Raw genomic sequence first — 19,956 nt, 5'->3', positions numbered from 1 at the left:
TACAAGTTTTATTGAATTAAAAATAAACGACCTCAAGGAGACCGAGGGCACGTCCCCCTTGCCGGCCCCTCTCCTAGGCCCACGCGCCCCATAGGAGATGCTGGCTTCCTTGGGGGAGCGCTCCTAACAGGCCTTGGGCTGGAAGAACTCGTAGGAAGTCTCGTGTGGCGGAGGCATCTCCTCCTCTCACCACCTCACGGAGCCAGTCGCGCCAACACCACTTCCCCGCCCTCCAGGGCCAAAACAAACCAGCCCCGAGGCTCCTTCCCACCTAGAGGGCTGGCGTCTCTCTCTCGGCGTAACGAGTCAGGAGGAAAGGCTAAAGCAGGAAGTTGGGCACTAAAGGTGCTCCCGTTGGTGCCGGGCGCCCCATGGACACAGCGGGCGGCCAACACTGCTTCCCAGAGTTTGGAAACGTCGCCAACTTCAGACCCTCAGCTCCTTGTCAGCCCCGAGCTCGTCCCCTAGGGGGATCCCCAGGTGCCTCTGTTGTGCATAAAGTAGTGAGAGCATGGCCAAGAAACGTCGACTCGGAGCGGTGAAAGCCAGACAGAATTCTCAGCCGCTGCCGCTCAGGCCTTCAGCTGGTGCCACTGTGCCACGGCCTGCCGGGGATGGGCGATCATATCCTTCCAGTGCTTCACCTCGCCGGGGCCACTCTTCCAGGACAGGTAAATCTACAGGGAGAGAAACCCGAGAGTCACTCACTCCCCCTCCTTGTGTGCCTGGGCCACAGCTCAACTCTGTACCACCCCTGCCAACACTGCGGCTAGGGTCACCTTCCTCCCTGCTGCACTGACCCCATCGGCCTCCCTTTAGCTCACTGGATTCCTGCTCAGAGACTTCAAAGGCCAGAAGGGAGCATCATGATAATCTAGTCTGACCTGCTGCACACTGCAGGCTACAGGACATCACCCACCCACTGCTGCAATAGATCCCGAACCTCTGGCTGAGTTACTGATGTCCTCAAATCTTGATTTAAAGACTTCAAGTTACAGAGACTCCACCATTTACACTAGTAATGTCCTGCTCTGGCTCCTCATCCACACCCTTGCGGCCCTGCCCATGCCTGTATCTCTCCTCTCATGGTCCTGCTCCCTGTATGTTCCTTCCTATTCTATTGCTGTCCTTCCTCTTTCCACACTAAGTCCTACGGCCCCCACGCCTGGACCTGCCTCCCAATTCTTGTTCCCCAAGGAAGCCCCCTGCCCTTGTTGGAGCCGGCCTGATGGACCGGCAAGAGAGGCATGGCCAGGCCAGCGAGGTGGTTGGCTGGTGTGTCTGGGGGAGAAGAGGATCAGCTGGCTACACAGGCCCACTGGTGAACGGGAGGGGTTGCAGCTGCCGGGGAGGTGCCCTTGAGATGCTCTGGCTATCGGGAGATGACCCACGCTCTGAAGCTGACGTGAGGCTATGTCACTAACATGCAACACCCTTCAGAGAAAAGCACCGACGACCCGCCCATTCCAAGCAATCGGGCACAGGGCAGAGAAGCTTTGCAATTAGGCACCAGGCTCCTCTTTGGAGCATGCATCTCTGGCCACTAACTCTCATCCTTCCCCCCCCCCTTGGGCCTCCCATCCACAGCCCTGTTCCATGGACCTCTTGTGATGACATCGGCTGATATCCTGCATCCCTCCTCTGCCAAGCAAATTTGATGGAGGCGTCAGAATTAGCTACAAGGCAATGCAAGTGAGTGAAAACCCCTCCGCACAGGCTGGGTTATTTTTATCTGCCGATTTTCTAAACAGCCACGTTGAAAATGTGCGTGTCAACCCTCCTGCATGCTGACAGCTGAGACATGTGTTACAGATGCACTAATGGAGCCTTGTGATTGTCACTCAAAGTAACAGGATTTCATAGCTTGACTTAAGGTATGGTATATACTGGTAATTATTCAATCAGAAGTTATTATCATGTTGCCAGCAGCAGAGCTGTGGTTGAGGTTGTGGAGGGCAATCTATTCTCAACCTCGGGCTGCAGTTGCCTGGAACATACTTGACAATTTTCCTTTGCAAGTTTTTTTCAAGTTCTTTGCTCTGTTGCTTGGAACTTTCTCAACAAATTTCCTTTAGTAATGAAATGTCTCTCTCTCTCTCACCCTGCCGATTGTAGCACACTTGATCTACCTACCTACCTTTTGACACAGACATGCCCAGGCAGGTATATTACATCTGTGTCCAACCATCCTCCAGATATTTCAGCCAAGGGGCCTTGTGGACTCTAAAAGCTAAGAACAAGCTAATTATCATGGTTATTGCAGGATGTTGGTACATAGGGTGACCACTCATTCATTTCCTGAATACCGGATACTTCTGGGAACGGCATGGGCCTGATCCTGCTGGCGTGACCCCACACCTGCTGGTGTGAGGGTGCATGCGAGGTCACACCAGCGAGGGCGGAGTGGTGTCCTCTGTCTGATAACGGACAAAACCTCGTCTGGTTTTGTCTCAGTACCAGATGTGGGACAAACCACCCAAAAAGAGAACTGTCCAGTTCAAAACTGGACACCTGGCATCCTATCTGTATGGGAAACAATTGCAGAGTTATATCACTTGTAGAATATTGGGTTCCAAAGCTACTGGAGGTGAAACTTGTTGCCTGAGGCAGGATGGGTCTCCAGAGCGGACTCAATCAACGCTGAGAACAACAGACATCCATCAACCCAGCCCAGCTCTGGGTTTGCAGCCTGCAGCAGATACAGGCTTGAGCACTGAGAAAGACAAAAGAACGCCAAGGAAAGACTGTGACTAGGGCACCATCAGGACTGAGCTGACGTTAATGAAATGCCCCGATTCTGAACTGAGACAAATGTCTGTGACTGTACAAGGGAAGGAAAAAGTGCATCCTGTTTGTGAGCCAGCAGAAGTTCAGGCTCAAGGCATGTACAACGTACACTGACAGACCTACCCTAAAGGCTCGAAGGTAATACGGTTAGAGACAGGAGAGAAAAAGGAGACATTTTGTTGGTTTCTGTCTATTTCGGGAGAGGGCCATAGAACAAAGACAGCGCAAAGTGGCCACGAAACACATTGCAAATGAACTCCACGGCAGTCAAAGCAGCTGTGCGCCCAATGTGGATCAGTCGCTGTGGGAATGAGGTTTATGCTCATGGAACAAGTTGTACAGAGAGCGGCTAGATCCCTCGGGAATGAATGAAAATGTAGGGAATGCAGGTCTGGGTGCGACTCCCAGCAATGGGGGCCAGCCTGGCACAGCCCTCAACAAAGCAGCCTTTTGGCTGGCGATGGTGTCACGGAGTCACAGGCTGGGTGCTCTGGAACTGCTCTGAATGAAGTCAGACAGGACTCTAGTGCAGTGTGTCTCCCCTGAGGGCACACTCTCACCAGGGCATGCCTCCTCGGCTTCAGCACCTCCTGGGTCTGACCTCGGAGCATTCAGCCGTTCACACCGTGAGCTTCCCGCAGTGAGTCCACCTGGATGGGACACCTGGGGAAGCCTTACACGCCCCCAAAGGGGCCATGCACCCCCACTCTGCAGTCAGCAGTGGAAAACAGAAGGTTTATTAGTCATCGGGAACACAGCGTAGAACAGAGCTTGTTAGCACAGAAATTAGGAACATTCAGCAAAGTCCATCCTGGAGGGCAGGGGGTAATCCAGAGCCCTGGCCTTTCCCCTCTTCAGTCCCCCAACCACAGACTAATCAGTTTCCAGCAGCCCAGCCTCTGTCACACCCAGTTTGCCCCTTCTCCGGGGCAAACGGGTCACCTGGCCTCCACTCCTCGCTTTGTTCTCCAACATCTCCGGCTGACTCTTGCAGAGGATGAGCCCCGGCGATCAGTTGCCAGGATACCAAGTGTTGGCCATTGTCTGAGCCCAGGCAGCCACACCTGCCCTCTGGGGGGGTCTCTGTAATGATTACACACCCTTGTCCCACCACCTAGAAGAATCAAGTATCAGGGGGTAGCCGTGTTAGTCTGTATCTACAAAAACAACAAGGAGTCTGGTGCCACCTTAAAGACTAACAGATTTATTTGGGCATAAGCTTTCGTGGGTAAAAACCTCACTTCTTCAGATGCAACCTTAAGTGTCTTCACCTAGAAGAAGACACTTAAGTAACGCATAGGGGAAACTGAGGCACACTCAGAGTATTCAGACAAACCATTAAGAACATTCCCACTTCATCCCAGATGGCCAGATCGGAGTTGGTGAAATTGGAAAAAGAATGAGAGCACCAGAGGTGGATGGAGGAGAAAGGCTGCAAGAGAGAGAAGGCAGCCCAGGAAGCCGCCCATTGGAGACTGATGGAGCTGGAAGACTGAAAGCATGAACACAGGTGAGCAGGAGCTCAGAGTGCTGCAATTACAAAATAAGAGCCCTCAATCCAGAGGTAGTGCCCCACCCCCAGGGATCAACCAGCTATGATAAGCGATGCCCAAGCTGCAGGGACAGGCAATGCATAGAGGAACATCTGATTACCTTTGAGAGGATATGCAGAGTTCACCAAATTCCTGGTGCACAAAAATGACCGTCTTGCTTCTCAAACTCTCTGTTAAAGCCTTACATGTGTTTAATTATACGGATCTGTGGGAGGCTCTGGTTTATGATCGGTCCAAGGAAACTATTGAAAACGTTTCAAATCCCCCGAGGTATATCGCCTACAGTTTAGAAACCTCAGCAAACATGATCAGATGAGTCACGGGAACTATATTTATAAAGTGTGTGATTATTGAACAAGCGGATAAGGGGTAAAGGGGCAAAGGATTGTGAAAAGCTGGTCGACACGTTTGCCTATGAGCAGTTCTTTGATGCCTGCAGCACTGATGAAGTAAGGACTGCAGTGTGGGATAAAACCCCAATGACTGTAAAAGACGGAGCTGATCTATAGGTGCAGGACCATTTGTGGAGCACACGCCAGAGAGAGATGGGCAATGTCCTGGCATAAAGGAGGGTCCCTGCTTTGTCCTGGGGAAGAAGGCAGGAGATGGTCCCCTCCTGGCAACACCAATAACAGGTTCCCAGCCCAGCGGGATGGTCCCAGAAGCTGTTATCTGTTTGAGTCTACTGAATGCATGAGGAAGCAATGCACTTCCTACGTGGAATCCAGATGCCAACCCCCCTGAACTGGCCAGGTTAAGGAACCCCCAGTCCGGAGCCCCCCCAGGGTCCATGAGAGGGTCCCAGTTAATTTTGTCCAGTTTGACCTACTGGAGGTGGACAAAGATGCCAAGGTAAACAGCAGAAAGTGCCGAGGCTGGAGGGACACGGGGGTCCATGACCCACTTGTCAAGGAGGATATGATTAAGGAGTCTGATGTGCTCCCAGGGGAGAGAGTAAAGCCCCTGGCCCTGGGAGAATCCGAAACCAGGGGTCTTTGGCTCACACTGAGCTCGAGGGGGAAGGTTTAAAAGGTACTTTAAGGCGGGGGTTCTCCAGAATATACCTGTGGATGTGCAAGTGGGGAATGATATTATTTCACTGCCTAGGGCTGTTAATATTGTGATCTGCAGCAAGAGGGAGTGTGTCCCCCTGGATCCCAGACATACACACTGCAGAGGGAGAGACAGCTGAAGGGGGAGGTAAGACCTCCACACCCTTAGCAGTGGAGAGCAGCGAGATGTCCACAGGGGAGAGGGACGAGGGATCAGCCCCCTTTCATAAGGCAGCCCTCAGTATAACCAAGGCCAGGAGGAGTTTGCTGAAGGACAGAATGCATGGCTTCCACAGAGGCAGCAGATTGGTGTACATTGCAGGTGTCTGGAAGACCAGGGACTGGGCACGCGAGTGTAACAAGGTCATAGAATTGTAGAGTTGAAGGCCAGAAGGGCCCACCAGGGCATCCAGTCTGATCTCCTCCATTTCACAAGCAACTAACGCCACCCAGCACCTGCACGCTACACCCAGCAGGTGGGGTATGCTAACTGCTAGCCTGCAGAGGGGAAGAGTAGTGGGCTTGCGGAGCCTGGAGCAGAGCACTTGGGTTGCCTGTAGAATTGGGAGACTTTCCTCTGATGGGCACAGAAAAGCCTCTCTTATGCTGAATGCAGGTGGTAGTGATTCACCCCAGCCACCTGGGGTAACCCCCAGAAGTGTCACATCTACCAACCTACCATGTGTGATCTATCTAATCTAATCTATCTATCTACATGCCTGTCACCGTAGCAAAGTCTAGGAAGCTTTTCTGAAAAGTTTGTGCATAATTGGTTCATCTATTTTTGAATTAGAAGAGAGGAGAAACCCCCCCCCCTTTTTCCCCTTTAAACAATCCTGGGTCAGACACTCAGCTAGTGTACATCAGTGTAGCCCGTGCTGAGCTCACCAAGGCGATGCTGATTTACACCAGCAGGGAATCTGGCCCCCTGTCTCTCAAGGACGGCGATGGTTAGAAAAATGGCTGAAAATTGGTTGTTTGGTCTTAAGAAACCTTGCTCCCCAAGGCCCTGGAGAGCCATCCTAGCTACAGGACAAATAGTCAAAATTTCAAAAATATTTGTGAACTCAAAAAACATTTCCCCCCCTATTTCAGGTCAATCAAAACACCAGGTTTCCATTTTGACCCCCCCCCACACTTTTTAAAAACCTTTCTTTCAGTCTAGTTAGCTTACATTTCGACAGTCATTTCACACCACAACGCTGGAATTTGTTGTTTTGAAAACGTTGACATGAGCCATTTCGACAATTTCAAAACTTTTTCCTTCGACATTTTTCCAGTTGGGAAAGGCGTTGGCCCAATCCTGATTTGTGAACAGCTTCAATTTCAACATATTGGCATTTTTGTGACAAAAAAAACGAGTCATGGAAAAATCCCATCCCGCTCTTGTTCTGGCCTCCTGGTGTTTCTGGTTTGAGTATCATAACCAAACCTGACCCTGCCTGATTTTATAGGAAAGAGGCACCTGTCTACACTGAAGCTGGGAAGTGCAGTTCCCAGCTCAAGGAGTCATACCCACGCTAGTGCTGATTGACTAGCATGCTAAAAATAGACGTGTAGTCACAGCAAGCACGAGTGGTGGGAAGGGCTAGCTGCCCCAGTAGGATCCTGTCTGAGATGCTAGGTATATACTTGCTGCGGCTAGCCCCGCCCACAGCTTGCGCCCCCGTGCTGATGATCTGTTTTTAGCACCCTAGCTCCATTAGAGCTAGTGTGGGCATATTTACTTGAGCTAGGAATTACGCTCCAGCTCAAACTGGACATACCCACAGACATGAAGCAGCCCCGCAGGGGGCTGGGAGGTCTTGGGTGATTGGAGGCTAGTTGTTCAAATGGCTCCTAAGTCACATAGGCGCTTTGGAAAATCCTACCCATGATGACGCTGTATTTGCAAGGTAGCTGAGTTAATGTTGCTGCAAACCTTGGAGCAGAATCCAGCCTCGGTTACACATGTGCATCCTCACTGATGGTCGCTGGGTTGCATCGGTACAAAGGGGGACAGAGTTTGGGCTGTCTACTTGTATCACTATCACAGTAGCACCTAGAGGCTCCAATCAAGCTGTGCTAGGTGCTGCACACACACTTAGTGAGCAGCAGCCCCTGCCCCACACAGCTTACACCCTAAATAGACAAAGGGTGGGAGAAGGGAAGGATCCTTCCCCCCCCCGGACACATGGAGAACTAAGGGCTGGGGAGGTGAGGTGACCGGCCCCTAGTCACACAGGTGGCTACGGTGGAATGGAACACACAGCCGTGGCTGAGGCCCAAGCCAACGCAACCAGCCGTCCTCTCACTTTGTGGCCTGACTGTGCTTAAACTTTCAGCTTCTTAACGCTGCCTTCATGTTCCGCTTTTAATGTAATAGACGTGGTGTTTGTTTTATTGCAGCCCGGCATGAGGGAATAATTGACTCCCTGCAGCATGCAGTAATAATAATGAGATTACCACGTCAATGTATCATCATTACCCTAATGGGGGAAGAGTTATAGATACTTAGTGTAAATCAGATTTACAACAGATTTATTTTTGTAAGTACCGCCTGTAATTTTGTCTTTACAAATAAGGGGCCAGCTCCCCAACTGGTGTAAACTGGCTGTACCTCCATTGGAATCAATGGGTTAGATCCTTCCCCAACTGGCGTAAATCAGCATCATTCCATTTGAGTCAATGGGCCAGATCCCCAGCTGGTATAAATTGGCCGTAGCTTCACTGAAGTCCATGGAGCTTGGCTGATTTACACCTACTGAGGGTCTAACTCAAGGTTGTTAACTAGTTCTTTGGTTAGGACTCGGGGCGACTCAGCCTTGGAATATATGTGCAGTGAGTGTTTGATGTAAGATCAGAAGGCGCTATATCCAAAGTATATATCCCATCTTACTGGGCCCGATCTTGCCTCCACTACTCACACAAGCAGCCCCATTAAAGCCAATGGAAGTACTCTCCTGAGTAAAAGTCACAGGATCATTCCCCACAGCACGAGATATTTTTCCTCCATAGGACAGCCTGGTTGTAGGTGGAGATTACACTCTACCTAGAACTGCAGCGCACTGAGCCTTTCATTTTATCTCCCTATAAACAGAGTTTCATTAGATTCAAGTTCACCCTAAAGCAGGTTCTGCTGTATACTGGAGAGACAAGTGTAGCAGAAAAGCTTAGGCAGACAGATCCATTAGACACAGTGGATGGCTCATTTCCTTGGTATCCCGGTTGTTGGCTGGATTAGCAACTCTTGGATCATGTCAAGTCAGAAGCTAATACGAGGAGCTGAGACAGTGGCCGGGCTGGTTGCAGAGTTTAGTGCCAGATCCAAACTTTCCCAGAATTCAGGTGCCTTTTGGGACCTGGGGTTTCTTCCAGGATTGGCTGTAGTTCTTTGGGTGGCTCCCCCCATGCGTATGCAACGAATGACTAGTATTCGTATTCCGTGGCCATTCCAGGGCCAGGAAGACACGTCGGAAGGTCACATGGCTTTTGGGATGGGCTCTCATCGGCATAGGGTGATGGGAGCAATAGGAGGCTGTGGGAAAGGCGAGGAGACTGAGACGCTGAGGTGTGGCTGCTGCAAACAAAGTTGTTTTGGCTTGTTTTTTTATTGACTGATGAACCTTTGTTTATGTTAATAGAGTTACCTGGAGGGCTGGGGGGCTCAGTGGATGGGTACTGGGCTATGGGGCCTTTCGCCTCCAGGGCACTGGTTTGAATTTAGGTAGGTAGGTTCCCATCTGACATCTGTTTGGTGGCTTGGGTGGGATGAATTCAGTGGTCTCGGCCCACTTCCCAGTGGATATGTATCTACGTCATGAAACCAATACCCTCTTGATGGCAGTCTCAAAAGAGAGGTTGAGGCTTGAAGAGGGCAAGGACCATGAACTCCCACCCTTCCATAAAGGTGATCTTCCCAGGTCAGAGATGAGGGACAGCACTGTTTTTGTCAGCTGTTCCATATCAAGTGGCAGGACAAGGTCAGCAATGACGATATTCATAGCTGAACCCAGAAACTGCCTCCCATCAGCCCAGGTTCGGGTTCAGTGGTTTTCTTAGTACAGACGTATCATCAGGAGGGAAAATCAATGAATTATGAAGTGTGTGTATCAAGGAATGCTGCTACACAGCTGGCAAGCCCGTGGGTACCAAGCACTTCAGTGGTGCAACAGGACTGCCGATGATGGACACAGACTGAATATCCAGCCAGACCGCCTTAAGGACCTAGCTAGAGATCAGTCTGGGTGGTGCCCAATCTGCAAGGAAGCAACATTACTTTGGGATTTGCCTTGATGATGATGATAGTGATGGGCCTGGCTCATGCTGTGCATGCTGGGGATTAACAGAAGATGTCCCACTCCAGGGCTGTCAATCTAGCATCTTTCACCAGCACTAACCTCACATGAACATTTAAATAGTTAACTGGGGGGGAGAGGGAAGGTGGTCAGCCTCTTCTTGCTCAAGGAGCAGAAGACTTTAGACAGACCACTTGACCTGAGCGCCCCCATGTGGTCACTTATTACTAGCGGTTGGCCTCTCAATTGCCTTGGCTTGCCATCTTCACAGTTGGAGCTGCGCAGTGCGAGAGCTGGGCTCTATGCTGCTAGCTGAAGGTTTATTCCTTGCCCAGCAATGTTCCTTCTGGAGCAACGGGGAGTGGTGAGACTCGCTGTCCCGATGCAGCTCAGCTATCCTCATTAGAGGCAGCTGTTCTCGAGTCCGTGTAAAGGAAGTGGTGGCTCTTCTGCCAGTGAAATCCTAACTGCGCAGGGAAGGACAGACTGGTGTCTAACAAGACACTTGTGGCCAAGATTCTGGACTCAGTAGTGGTAACAGAGCTGGAGGAACATCTAGACAGTCATGTTCAGTAATGAAATAGCTGCCCAGATTCAGTCGAGGACACAGCACCAAGAATCCCCTTGCTAGTGTCAGGGATGATTTACTCACCGCTTTGCAAACACAGAGCTGTCCTTGCTGGTGTTATTAGATCTATGGGCAGATGTGGATATTGTGGATAGTTGATGCTACTGCCTCACCTAGATAATTAGTGGAACAACACTGGGAATGCACAGGACTGGTACCAGTTGTGTCTTAGGGAGCTGTCCCAATTGGTATGGTATCTCTGGGTGGATACTCACCAGGCTGTACTGGGATAATGTGCTCTGTTCTCCACGTCTGTGGGTTGTCTCCAATGCTCTTCAGATGCAGCTTCTTGGAAGGATACATATTGTCTATGATCTGGGATTTCACTGCTATGCTGATAATACCCAGCTCTCTCTCTAGATAAATACTGATATTTGCCTCTCCAGACTCCGTGAGGAACATGCTATGAAATCCATGACTAGATAACGTGGAGGTGGCTGAGACTATATCCTGGCACAGCTGAAATAATGCAGACCGAGTCAGGCTGGAGATATGAGGAGAGCATATCTCCCTGGGCTGCTCAGCCTTCAATGGGTTGAATGTTGTTCACACACTGATTTTCAGAAATGAAAGCTCCAAAGACAGACTGTTGCTGCAGTATTCATGGCTTGGCCAAGAGCGGGCAATAATGGAAATCACACAAGGGAGTCTGCACACTGGGAATTTCTGGAGAAGAGGCTGAGAGACATCTGCACAAGCTTAAAAAATGTTAGGTGTCTATCTGAACCCAACCCGTGGGGCGCACTCTCCACTGTCCGAATCAGTATCACACACATTGCTAGATAGGAGTCTGGAACTTCCCTGGATCTCCCAGTGGCCATGAGAACCACGGAATTCTATTCTGCTCTGTTGCGGCTTTCTTGTACCTACATCCACTCAGTGCTGTCACAAAGCTAAAGGCTTTTGTGTTTCACCTCTTATGTGGACAATGGCCAGATTTCCATCCCAGTGATCTGGGTGGTGGACCTGGCTTCCCTTTTCATGCCATTTTGCTCATGCGGTAAGGGGCCAAATTCCCCATGGGTATAATCCATTGATCCCAATGGAGCTGCGCCTGATTATCCTAGCAATGGATGTGGCTCCATTTCCCTAACTGGATACATCAACATTTTTTATGGACAAAGCTGAGATGTTGTTCCTGTTTCTGACATTTGGCTCCCTATCCCCACGTGTCCTGAAGATGGTCCTGGCCATGTTATAGCGATTCCCCAACTTATGCATAGTTTCTCACAGTAAATCAATTCCCTGATCCCTGTAGGCTTCATCTGATTCCAGGATCTTCACAGTCCAGAATTCTCTAGGTGGCAATGGAGGCATTGGGCACTTTCTGGCTTGAGCACCATGAGCTTGACACTCCAGACAGGGTATTGTTGGTGAGTTTTCCTCCCCTACAGAACCATCATTTCCACATTATGCCCTCTGTGTGAGGGACTCCGTGTGCTGAGAGATGAGTTCACGAGTCTCTTATTTCTGTTTAAGGCACTTCCTGACTTCCACGTTATACTCCCAAGACGTGGTAGGCATTAAAGTCTCTTCTTACGAATGGACAGTTGCCCTCTCTCCTTGCCTGGGGCTACGTTGCTTTGGTGGCACCATTTCCAATGGTCTGGTAGAATTCCCTTTTCTTTGCCTCAAGCTAGCGCAGGGCAGAGGGGCTCTGAGTCGCCATGTTGCTGGAGCACAATATTTGGGGTGCTTGCAGTGAACTCTGCAGAGAGCTTTTGGGATTCCCCAATTGGCTCTGCTGGCTGTGGTGTTGTGCAACACCTTGATCCCTGTGGAAGGTGCGATATGGATCCCCAAACGCCAGAAATGCCTTGCAGAGCCACCAAAAAGACACAGGTGTTGGAAAAAGGCCCAGCAGATCAAACGATCGTTGCTTGTATTAGCAGCTGGCTGATGAACAGGGAGCAGAGAGTAACTGTTAAAGGGGAGACCTCTGAGCGGGGAGCAGTATCAAGGGAGGGAACCTCAAGAGTCAGTGCTAGGACTCCCATCACTTAATATTCTCGTTGACAGGCTAGGGGAAGGTGAAATTCACCAGCATTGCCTCTGATGCCCAAATCAGCCATAGCAAATGCAGGGGAAGGGGAAGCCAGCAGCAAAGGGAGCTCGGGAGATCAGCACTGAGGGTGCCTGAGGTTCAGTACAGCCATGTGAGGCCATCCGCCTTGGCAGAGGAAGAAGTGGCACAGAGACAAATGTGGGAAGGGACCAACTATCCACAGAGCAACGAGGCTGGGAAAGACCCAGGGAGGAACAGCAGCTGAGTGTGAGCTTGCAGAGCGGCCCCATTGTGAGAGGAGTCAGTGCTGGTCTAGGATTGGGTGGATCGGGATCGTGTGACATTAAAGATAGGGAGGAAATAACGCCATCACTTGTTTGTCTCAGCTCTTCCTGCTAACACAATCCAGCCGGGTCAAAGCCCTGAGGGGCACAATTGCCTCTGCAAGTCTAATTTGAGCAGGCTATTACTACACCGGTGTGGGGTCAGAGTCAGGCAGCTGTATGTGTATGAGGCGGGGAGGGAGAGTTGATGTACAACCAGCCGTTGTACAGTCCTGGTTAACTGCGCATACAGACTAGGCATGCAACTGCATATGCATTTTTTATGTAAGCAATGGAATGCCTGGAATATCACGTCCTTTGGGACTGAGTCCCACTGCTGGTGTGTGTCCGGCTACTATCTTTTATAGCTCCTCGTCTGTATCACAACAGCCAAGCCATTAGCCTCCCCTACCCCTACCGTCCTTGCAGCTCTTCTTACACCTTCCCGGACAGTTCCAGCCCCTTCAACGACCTTGCGGCTGTGTACTGACGGGTAACTGAATGTGCTTGGCAAGAGCTAACTCGGGAGCAGTCAGGGGGACAAAGCCCCTCTCTGTGAAGCATTAGCATCCCAGTGTGGCCCAGCAGGGGTTAACAATGTGCCCCAGGCTCCTGCGAGCCCTCTTTGCTTTGGTTGTGTCTCTCCTCTGCTCTGTGAGTCCTTAGTGAAAACACTGGCCAGTGCTGGAGCCAGAATAGACCCCTGCAGGACCCCACTTGACACAGCCTCCCAATGTTGACAATGCCCATTATCTATACCTGTTAGTCTTTAAGGTGCCACCAGACTCCTTGTTGTTTTTGTGGATACAGACTAACACGGCTACCCCCTGATATTTGATTATCTATACCTGTGATGTGTGTGGATCAGCTGCCCTTATGGTCTCTGCCAGTGGTATGTGCCGGTGGCCTAAGCCCTTAGTGCATGTCCACGGCCTACGTGCATGTGTGTCACCTATACATATGGCCTAGGGCAATGCTGTGAGCCCGTGGCCTAGGGCAATGGTGTGAACCTGTGGCCTAGGGCAATGGTGTGAGCCTGTGGCCTAGGGCAATGGTGTGAACCCGTGGCCTAGGGCAATGGTGGGAGGCCGTGGCCTAAGGCAATGCTGTGTGCTGGAACAGGCATTTTAAATGGAAGCGTTTCAAGGTTTAAAGCTCTCTCCCTGTCCCAGAGGTGGGAATACAAAATATCTGTAGTGTGCCCCTCTGAGCGCTGCGCTGGGATGCTAGTGAAGGTCCAGCCTTGGCCTCCCGTAGCCCCTCCCCTCTGTGCTGACAGAACCCACTTTCCCGCCGCCCCTGTGACCTGCAGGCCCAGGAGAGCTGTGGCCCTGGGGCTGTCTGGCGGGGGACTCACCTTGCCAATGACGTCGTTCCGGCTCAGCCTGTCCTTGTCCATGACGGTGATGATGATGGTCGTCTCTCGCAGCTTCTCGGTGGGGATGTCAAAGATGAAGGACTCGTTGAAGACTGGGTTCAGGCACCGCTTCATTACCACCGTCTTCTTCTTCTCCACCCTCTTGTCCTTGTACATCAGCCACACCTTGACGTAAGGGTCTGCCACGGAGAGGAGAGGGCACATTGCTCTTAGGCCAGGCCAGGGCTCCTCCCCCTTCTGCTTCTTAACTTGGCCTGTCCTCAGGTTTCCTGCCTCTCATGCCAGGGCCCTCTCTTTCAGCTGGTAGCCTGCAGCCTCCTGCTCAGTGCTCCCCTTTTTGCTGCAGGATGTACTGGGGAGCTGAGACAGGTCAGGGGGACTCTTGAGTTCCTCCCAGTGTGGGACAGAAGAGACTCAGAGCTGACCGTTTCCTGTGGAAGACAAAGGAGGACTCTCTCCCTGGTGTGGGACAGAGGTACTCCGGACAAGTTCCTCCTTGAGGAGAGGCAGAGGGGACCTAAGGTGAGGAAGAATAGATTGCAGTTACCCTGCATCTTAGTACGCTGGGGTGAATGGCCCCTGCCAGGACCCCTAGCTCAGTACAGAAGAAGGGCCCCGATTGCCAGTACCTGACGTCCCCCCGATGTCCATGGCTTTCAGATTCCGTGCTTTGATGATATTCACAACGATGGAGTTACCAGAAGGGTTGTAGCAAAGGGACAGGAGGAGTTCTCCCCGACTTCCCTGCAGAGAGGAGAGGTTGTTATAGACTGGCAGAACTCCCCAGACACCAGCTAGCCTAGCTCAACCAGAGCACCTCGGCGGCCCCGTGCCCACAGAAACCACCTTCAAACGTATTTATGGCTGTAACATGCTTTGCTTCTCCCCCACATCCGAAGAAGCTGGCTGTCTAGGGGTGGGACAGAATCTGTAGCATGGCTTCAGCTAGCTCCATTATTGGAAACAAATTCACATCCACATGGATCAGTGAAAGTATCCCACAGCTGGTGCCAGCCCACGTGTTTGCAGTTGGCTCTAAACTATGGCCGAGAACTGTTTTCTGCTAGCAGAATGTCTCCTACAGGATGCAGAAGGACTTAAACCCCTTCTCAGCTGACAGCGGGTAAGACCCCTAGGCCTTCAGATTCTGGACAAAGAGCAGATGTAGTCCACAGGTCTGTCAATACTTCCCCTTTTACCGGTACCAGATTAATGGGGTACCGGTAAAAGGGTGGGGGTTCGGGGATGTCTTCTCTGGGACCCTTGCTGCAGCAGCTCCAGGATGTCCCCTGGGAGCACTAGGCTATTCTAGTCACTGAGGCCAGCTAATAGCCACGTACACTAAGCCAGGGCATTACACGCTGGCTAAGCCTCTCTCCGAACACAAAGCAAAGGTCTTACGCTCCCATCACTGCAGGGTTTCAGCTCCTTCCAGAATGTCTGCATCTGGGTCAGGTCCAACTTGTTGAGTGGAATGGACACCTCTCCGATGGGGTCATTGCGACTGAAGCGGTCATAGTCCAGAACCTGGAGATACAGCACCCGCTGCACCACCTTCTCGTATGGGAAACCTGCCAAGGAGACCAGAGCAGGAGGTGGTTACCCAGGAACGTGGCAACACGGCCAAGTCTGACAGAGCCATTCCAGATCCATACACATACATAAACCCAGGTGGCATTCATGCAAAAGAGACCTCACTGGCATGCGTCTCTCTAGCCAGTTCTGGCAGGTGTATGATGCTGGGATCAAACAGTCAGTGGAGAAGGGGCACTGGGTGGAGGGAGACACACTTTTCAGTAATTTTATGGCCTCTACTAATATCTGTGGTTACGATTAATCAACCCTCATGCTTCATGACACCAGCTGGCCACTGCCAGGGTCAGGAAGGAATCCCACCCTTCACGAACATCATTCCACAATTGGCTGGGTGCATCGCCCAGAGGTGGAGGTGTTTGTATCTTTCTGTGAATGATCAGGTATTGACTGTTCACCAGAGGCTGGACCCAGATCGATGGTGTGATCTGATACGTCAGGAGGTCAGAACCCAAGGGTGTGATCTGATAGGGCAGGAGGCAGGACGGTCTGATATGGTTTAGCAGAAGCGGAGATAGTGGATCAGGTAGACCAGAGATGTGGCACACAAGGTGGGACACAGGGCTAGTGTGACCAGCGGTTCAGTACGGGGAGGCAGGAGAGGGGATCACGGAGCTGATTGTCCATTGGGGTGGCTGTGGGGGGGTAGGTCACAGAATCCCACGCTGGAAGGACCAGGAGGCAGGTCCAGATTGGCCAGACAGGCCAGTGGCTCAAGGTGGGGAGGTAGGAAAGGGTGTACTGGTGCTGACTGACCACGGTGTGATCCAGCATGGTGGGGAGAACCAGTACCGGATTTACCATGGCGCCACGGTGCCAGGCCCACGGTCCAAAGGGGCCCCGGCCCTGCCAGCTCTTCTCCGCCTCCTCCTCCCCCCCCCCATGGGGGCAGAAGCTTAGTGCTGCCGGCTCCTGCTGCAGCAGGGCAGGCTCTGCCGGCAGCCAAGCTCCTCCCCCGCCTCTTTCCCCAGCGTGCTACGTTCCCTCCCCCCCTCCCTGCTGCTGATCAGCTGGATCAGCTGTTTGCCAGCAGGAGGAGGGAGGAGGAGGAGCGAAGCCTCAGCACGCTCGCTGCTCTGGGGAGGAGGAGGAGAAAAGACGGGGGTGGGACCTTGGGGAAGGGGCTGGAATCAGGGCATACGCCCTCCAGCCCCCTGCCGTGAGCACCCCCACGACCCCAGCCCACACCCACAGTCCTCTGCCCACCCTGACCCCTGCAGCCCCCTACACACCCCCAGCCCCCTGCCCTGACCCCTGCACCCCCTTCCCCCCCCCCCCGCCCCCCGCCCCTGCCCCCTGCCCCCCCCCACACATACAGCCCCCTGCCCACCATGACCCCTGCACCCCCTCACACACACCCAGGCCCCTGCCCTGACTCCTGCACCCCCACACACACCCAGCCCCCTGCCCTGACTCCTGCACCCCCCACACACACACACCTAGCCCCCTGCCCTGACTTCTGCACCCCCCCCCACCCCTTGCTTCCCACCGCTTAAGGCTTAGCCCTCTCACTTTTAAAAATGATTGCTTGCCCCTCCTCCTCCCCTCAGGCTTTTCTGGCACCCCTGTTGCCAGGTATCCAGTTTTAGACTGGAAACTCCAGTAGAAAATGGGACTTGGGTGTCCGGTTAGCAGTGCTGACTGGAAACTAAAATAGAAGTAACCACATTACCCTCCGCTCCTCCCACTCCCAACACCCACCCCAGAGGGCTGGAAGAGAACCTGTCCTGCTGCTGCTGGATGTCACAGAGTGTGGGGGAGTCAGGGTCCTGCACCCCCCACTTCCTGCGATTCACCGTGACTCTCAGCCAGCCAGTAAAACAGAAGGTTTATTAGACGACAGGAACACAGTCAAAGCAGAGCTTGTAGGTATGGAAAACAGGACCCCTCAGTCAGATCCGTCTTGTGGGGTAGGGAGCCCAGACACCAGTGCTGGGCCTCCCTCCATTTCCCCAGCCAGCTCCAAACTGCAACCCCCTCCAGCCCCTCCTCTGTCCTTTGTCTCTTTCCCCGGGCCAGGAGGCCACCTGATCTCTTTGTTCTCCCACACCTTCAGTTGGCACCTTGCTGGGGAGGGGCCCAGGCCATCAGTTGCCAGGAGACAGTGTGTCAGCCATTCTCTGTGCAGACAGCATCACACCTGCCCTCTAGGGCTCTGCAACAATCACACACCCTTATCCCACCACCTAGATACTTAAGAAATGCATAGGGGAAACTGAGACACCCACACAGTATTCAGAGAAAACATTAAGAACATTCACACTTTGTCACACTGGAGGAGGGGCAGCTCAGTGCAGAGAGAGACAAAGAGAATGAGCTAGAACCAGGGAGAAGGTAGGTACCCGCTCTATGTGGGCAGGGGCGGGGGTGGGGATCCTGTTTACCCCCTCCCCAGCCCTGCTGCGCTTGCAGTTTACCCCTGGCCCCTCCCTTGCTCCAGGAACCAACCCTAGCTCCCGCCCCACTGTGCTTTTGCCCTGGCCCCTTTTACAATCATTCCCCAGGGGGCCCACAAATATGTTTGGAGCCGGGCCCACAAAAAGTTAATCCGGCCCTAGGGAGAACAGTCGTGTGGCGAGATCAGCCTAGCAGGAGCAGACCCACTGGTCTAGATGGCTCACTTTGGGCTTCAGTCTGGCAAACCCTGCTTCCTACAGGGACTCGGACTCACTTTCTGTCTCTCTAGGTGTTCATATGGCCAAGGCCGTCCCTAACTATTCTGGGGCCCTATGCAGCCCCCCTGTGTGGTGGGTGTCTGGGTCTCAGGCCTCCATGGGGGAAGGGGGGCTGGCTCCAGGCCTCCGCATGGGGGGGGGCTGGCTTGGGGGACAGTGGGGAACCACCCCCCAGCACTCACCGGCGGCACAGCTGAGGCTGGGCCGCTGCACTTCCCGACGCCGGTGAGTGCAGGGCCAGCCCTGCCCGCACTCCTCAGGGGAGTGGGGGCGGGGCTGGGGCAAAGCAGGGGCGGGAAGAGGCGGGGAAGAGGCGGGGCAGAGCAGGGACGGGGGCCATGGGGAAGAGATGGAGCAGGGGCTGGAGCAGCAGGCAGCTGCGCAGGACACCCAGAAATTTGGTGCCCTAAATTTCCGGGTGCCCTACACAGCTGCGTACTTTGCGTATGGGTAAGGACGGCCCTGCATATGGCCCTTGTCACCACAGTATCTGAGCGCTGGGAGGAACGAAGTGCTAACCCCATGCTAAAGCCAGGGCCCAGAGGCAGTGGAGAGGCAGTGACTTCCCAGGGTTAGCCGGGGGTCAGTGGCTGAGCTGGGACTCGCTCCTGGCCCACGCCCTGTCTGCTGGCCTCTGCCGCCTACCTTCGAAGAGGAAGGTCTCGTTCCAGTGCGGGTTCAAGTTCTTCCTCTTCACTTTGGTCTCCAGCTTGTTCTTTTTATCAGGCAGCAGGTAGATCTTGACGAAAGGGTCACTGGTGCCGCTGAAGTCCTTGGCTGGCAGCTCCTGAGCCTTCATGATCTTGACAGTCAGAGTGGATTCCTGGAAGTTGTAGCCGACGCTGAATTGGATTCGGCCGAGGTTCTCCCTGCTGGAGCTGTCGTGTCCCTCGTCATCCTCAGAGCCTGGGGAGAGCTGAGGGGGGACAGAGAATGGAGAGTCAGCCTGGAGAGCTCAGCATGGGGTAAGCACCATCGCCAGGGAGAGACCCAGAGATCTGTCTATCTACCTATCACATCACCTGGGTATCTATATTTTATGTTCAGTCTTTGAGCACCTCCTCCTATAGCTGCCCTTCTCCCCGGCCCCTCTCTCCCCCTCCCTCCCCAAGATAGGACCAGAGGAGGAGACTGGGCTGATTTCTCCCCATTGGGCAGCTCGGGACTCTGCAGACCCAAGAGGCATCTCTAGTCAGGGCAGAGTGTAAATCTGCAGTGAGGAAGGGGGGTTGGAGGCTCCCGGGGAGGGGAGATCACAGCAGTGCGATGGGTGGATAAGGTAGGGTTACCATATTTCAGCAAGCAAAAAAGAGGACGGGAGGAGCCCCGCCCCCGTCCTGCCCTAGCCCCGCCCCTGCCCCTCCCACTTCCCGCCCCCCTCAGAACCCCCAACCCTCCCCCCCGCTCCTTGTCCCCTGACTGCCCCCTCCTGGGACCCCTGCCCCTAACTGCCCCCCAGGACTCCACCCCCTACCTAAGCCTCCCTGCCTCTTGTCCCCTGACTGCCCACTCCTGAGACCCTCCCCCCATCCTAACTGGCCCCCTAGGATCCTACCCCCTACCTGTACCCTGACTGCTCCAACCCTTATCCACACCCCCACCCCCAGACAGACCCCTGGGACTCCCACGCCCCATCCAACCACTCCCCACCCCCTGACAGCCCCCCCCAGAACTCCCGACCCATC

At 53.2% G+C, this 19,956-nt stretch overlaps 1 protein-coding gene across 1 annotated transcript in view; it reads right to left on the bottom strand.

The window, feature by feature from the left end:
• Positions 1 to 572: 572 nt before the first annotated feature.
• Positions 573 to 19,956, bottom strand: part of SYT7 (synaptotagmin 7) — a 220,207-nt gene continuing 200,823 nt past the window's right edge. Inside the window, exons 10-14 of the mRNA XM_029911227.1 lie at positions 18,917 to 19,187; positions 15,405 to 15,574; positions 14,633 to 14,747; positions 13,983 to 14,182; positions 573 to 677 (exon numbers count right to left, since the gene is read on the bottom strand). Of these exons, the coding sequence (XP_029767087.1) occupies positions 573 to 677; positions 13,983 to 14,182; positions 14,633 to 14,747; positions 15,405 to 15,574; positions 18,917 to 19,187 (861 nt within the window). The remainder of the gene's footprint in view (positions 678 to 13,982; positions 14,183 to 14,632; positions 14,748 to 15,404; positions 15,575 to 18,916; positions 19,188 to 19,956) is intronic.

This window comes from Terrapene carolina, unplaced genomic scaffold (genome assembly GCF_002925995.2).
Source record: "Terrapene carolina triunguis isolate 2854851 unplaced genomic scaffold, T_m_triunguis-2.0 Scaffold90, whole genome shotgun sequence".
In the NCBI taxonomy this organism is placed as follows: domain Eukaryota; kingdom Metazoa; phylum Chordata; order Testudines; family Emydidae; genus Terrapene; species Terrapene triunguis.
Note: the sequence above shows the minus strand (reverse complement) of the source record. Positions and strands in the feature narration are given on the sequence as shown.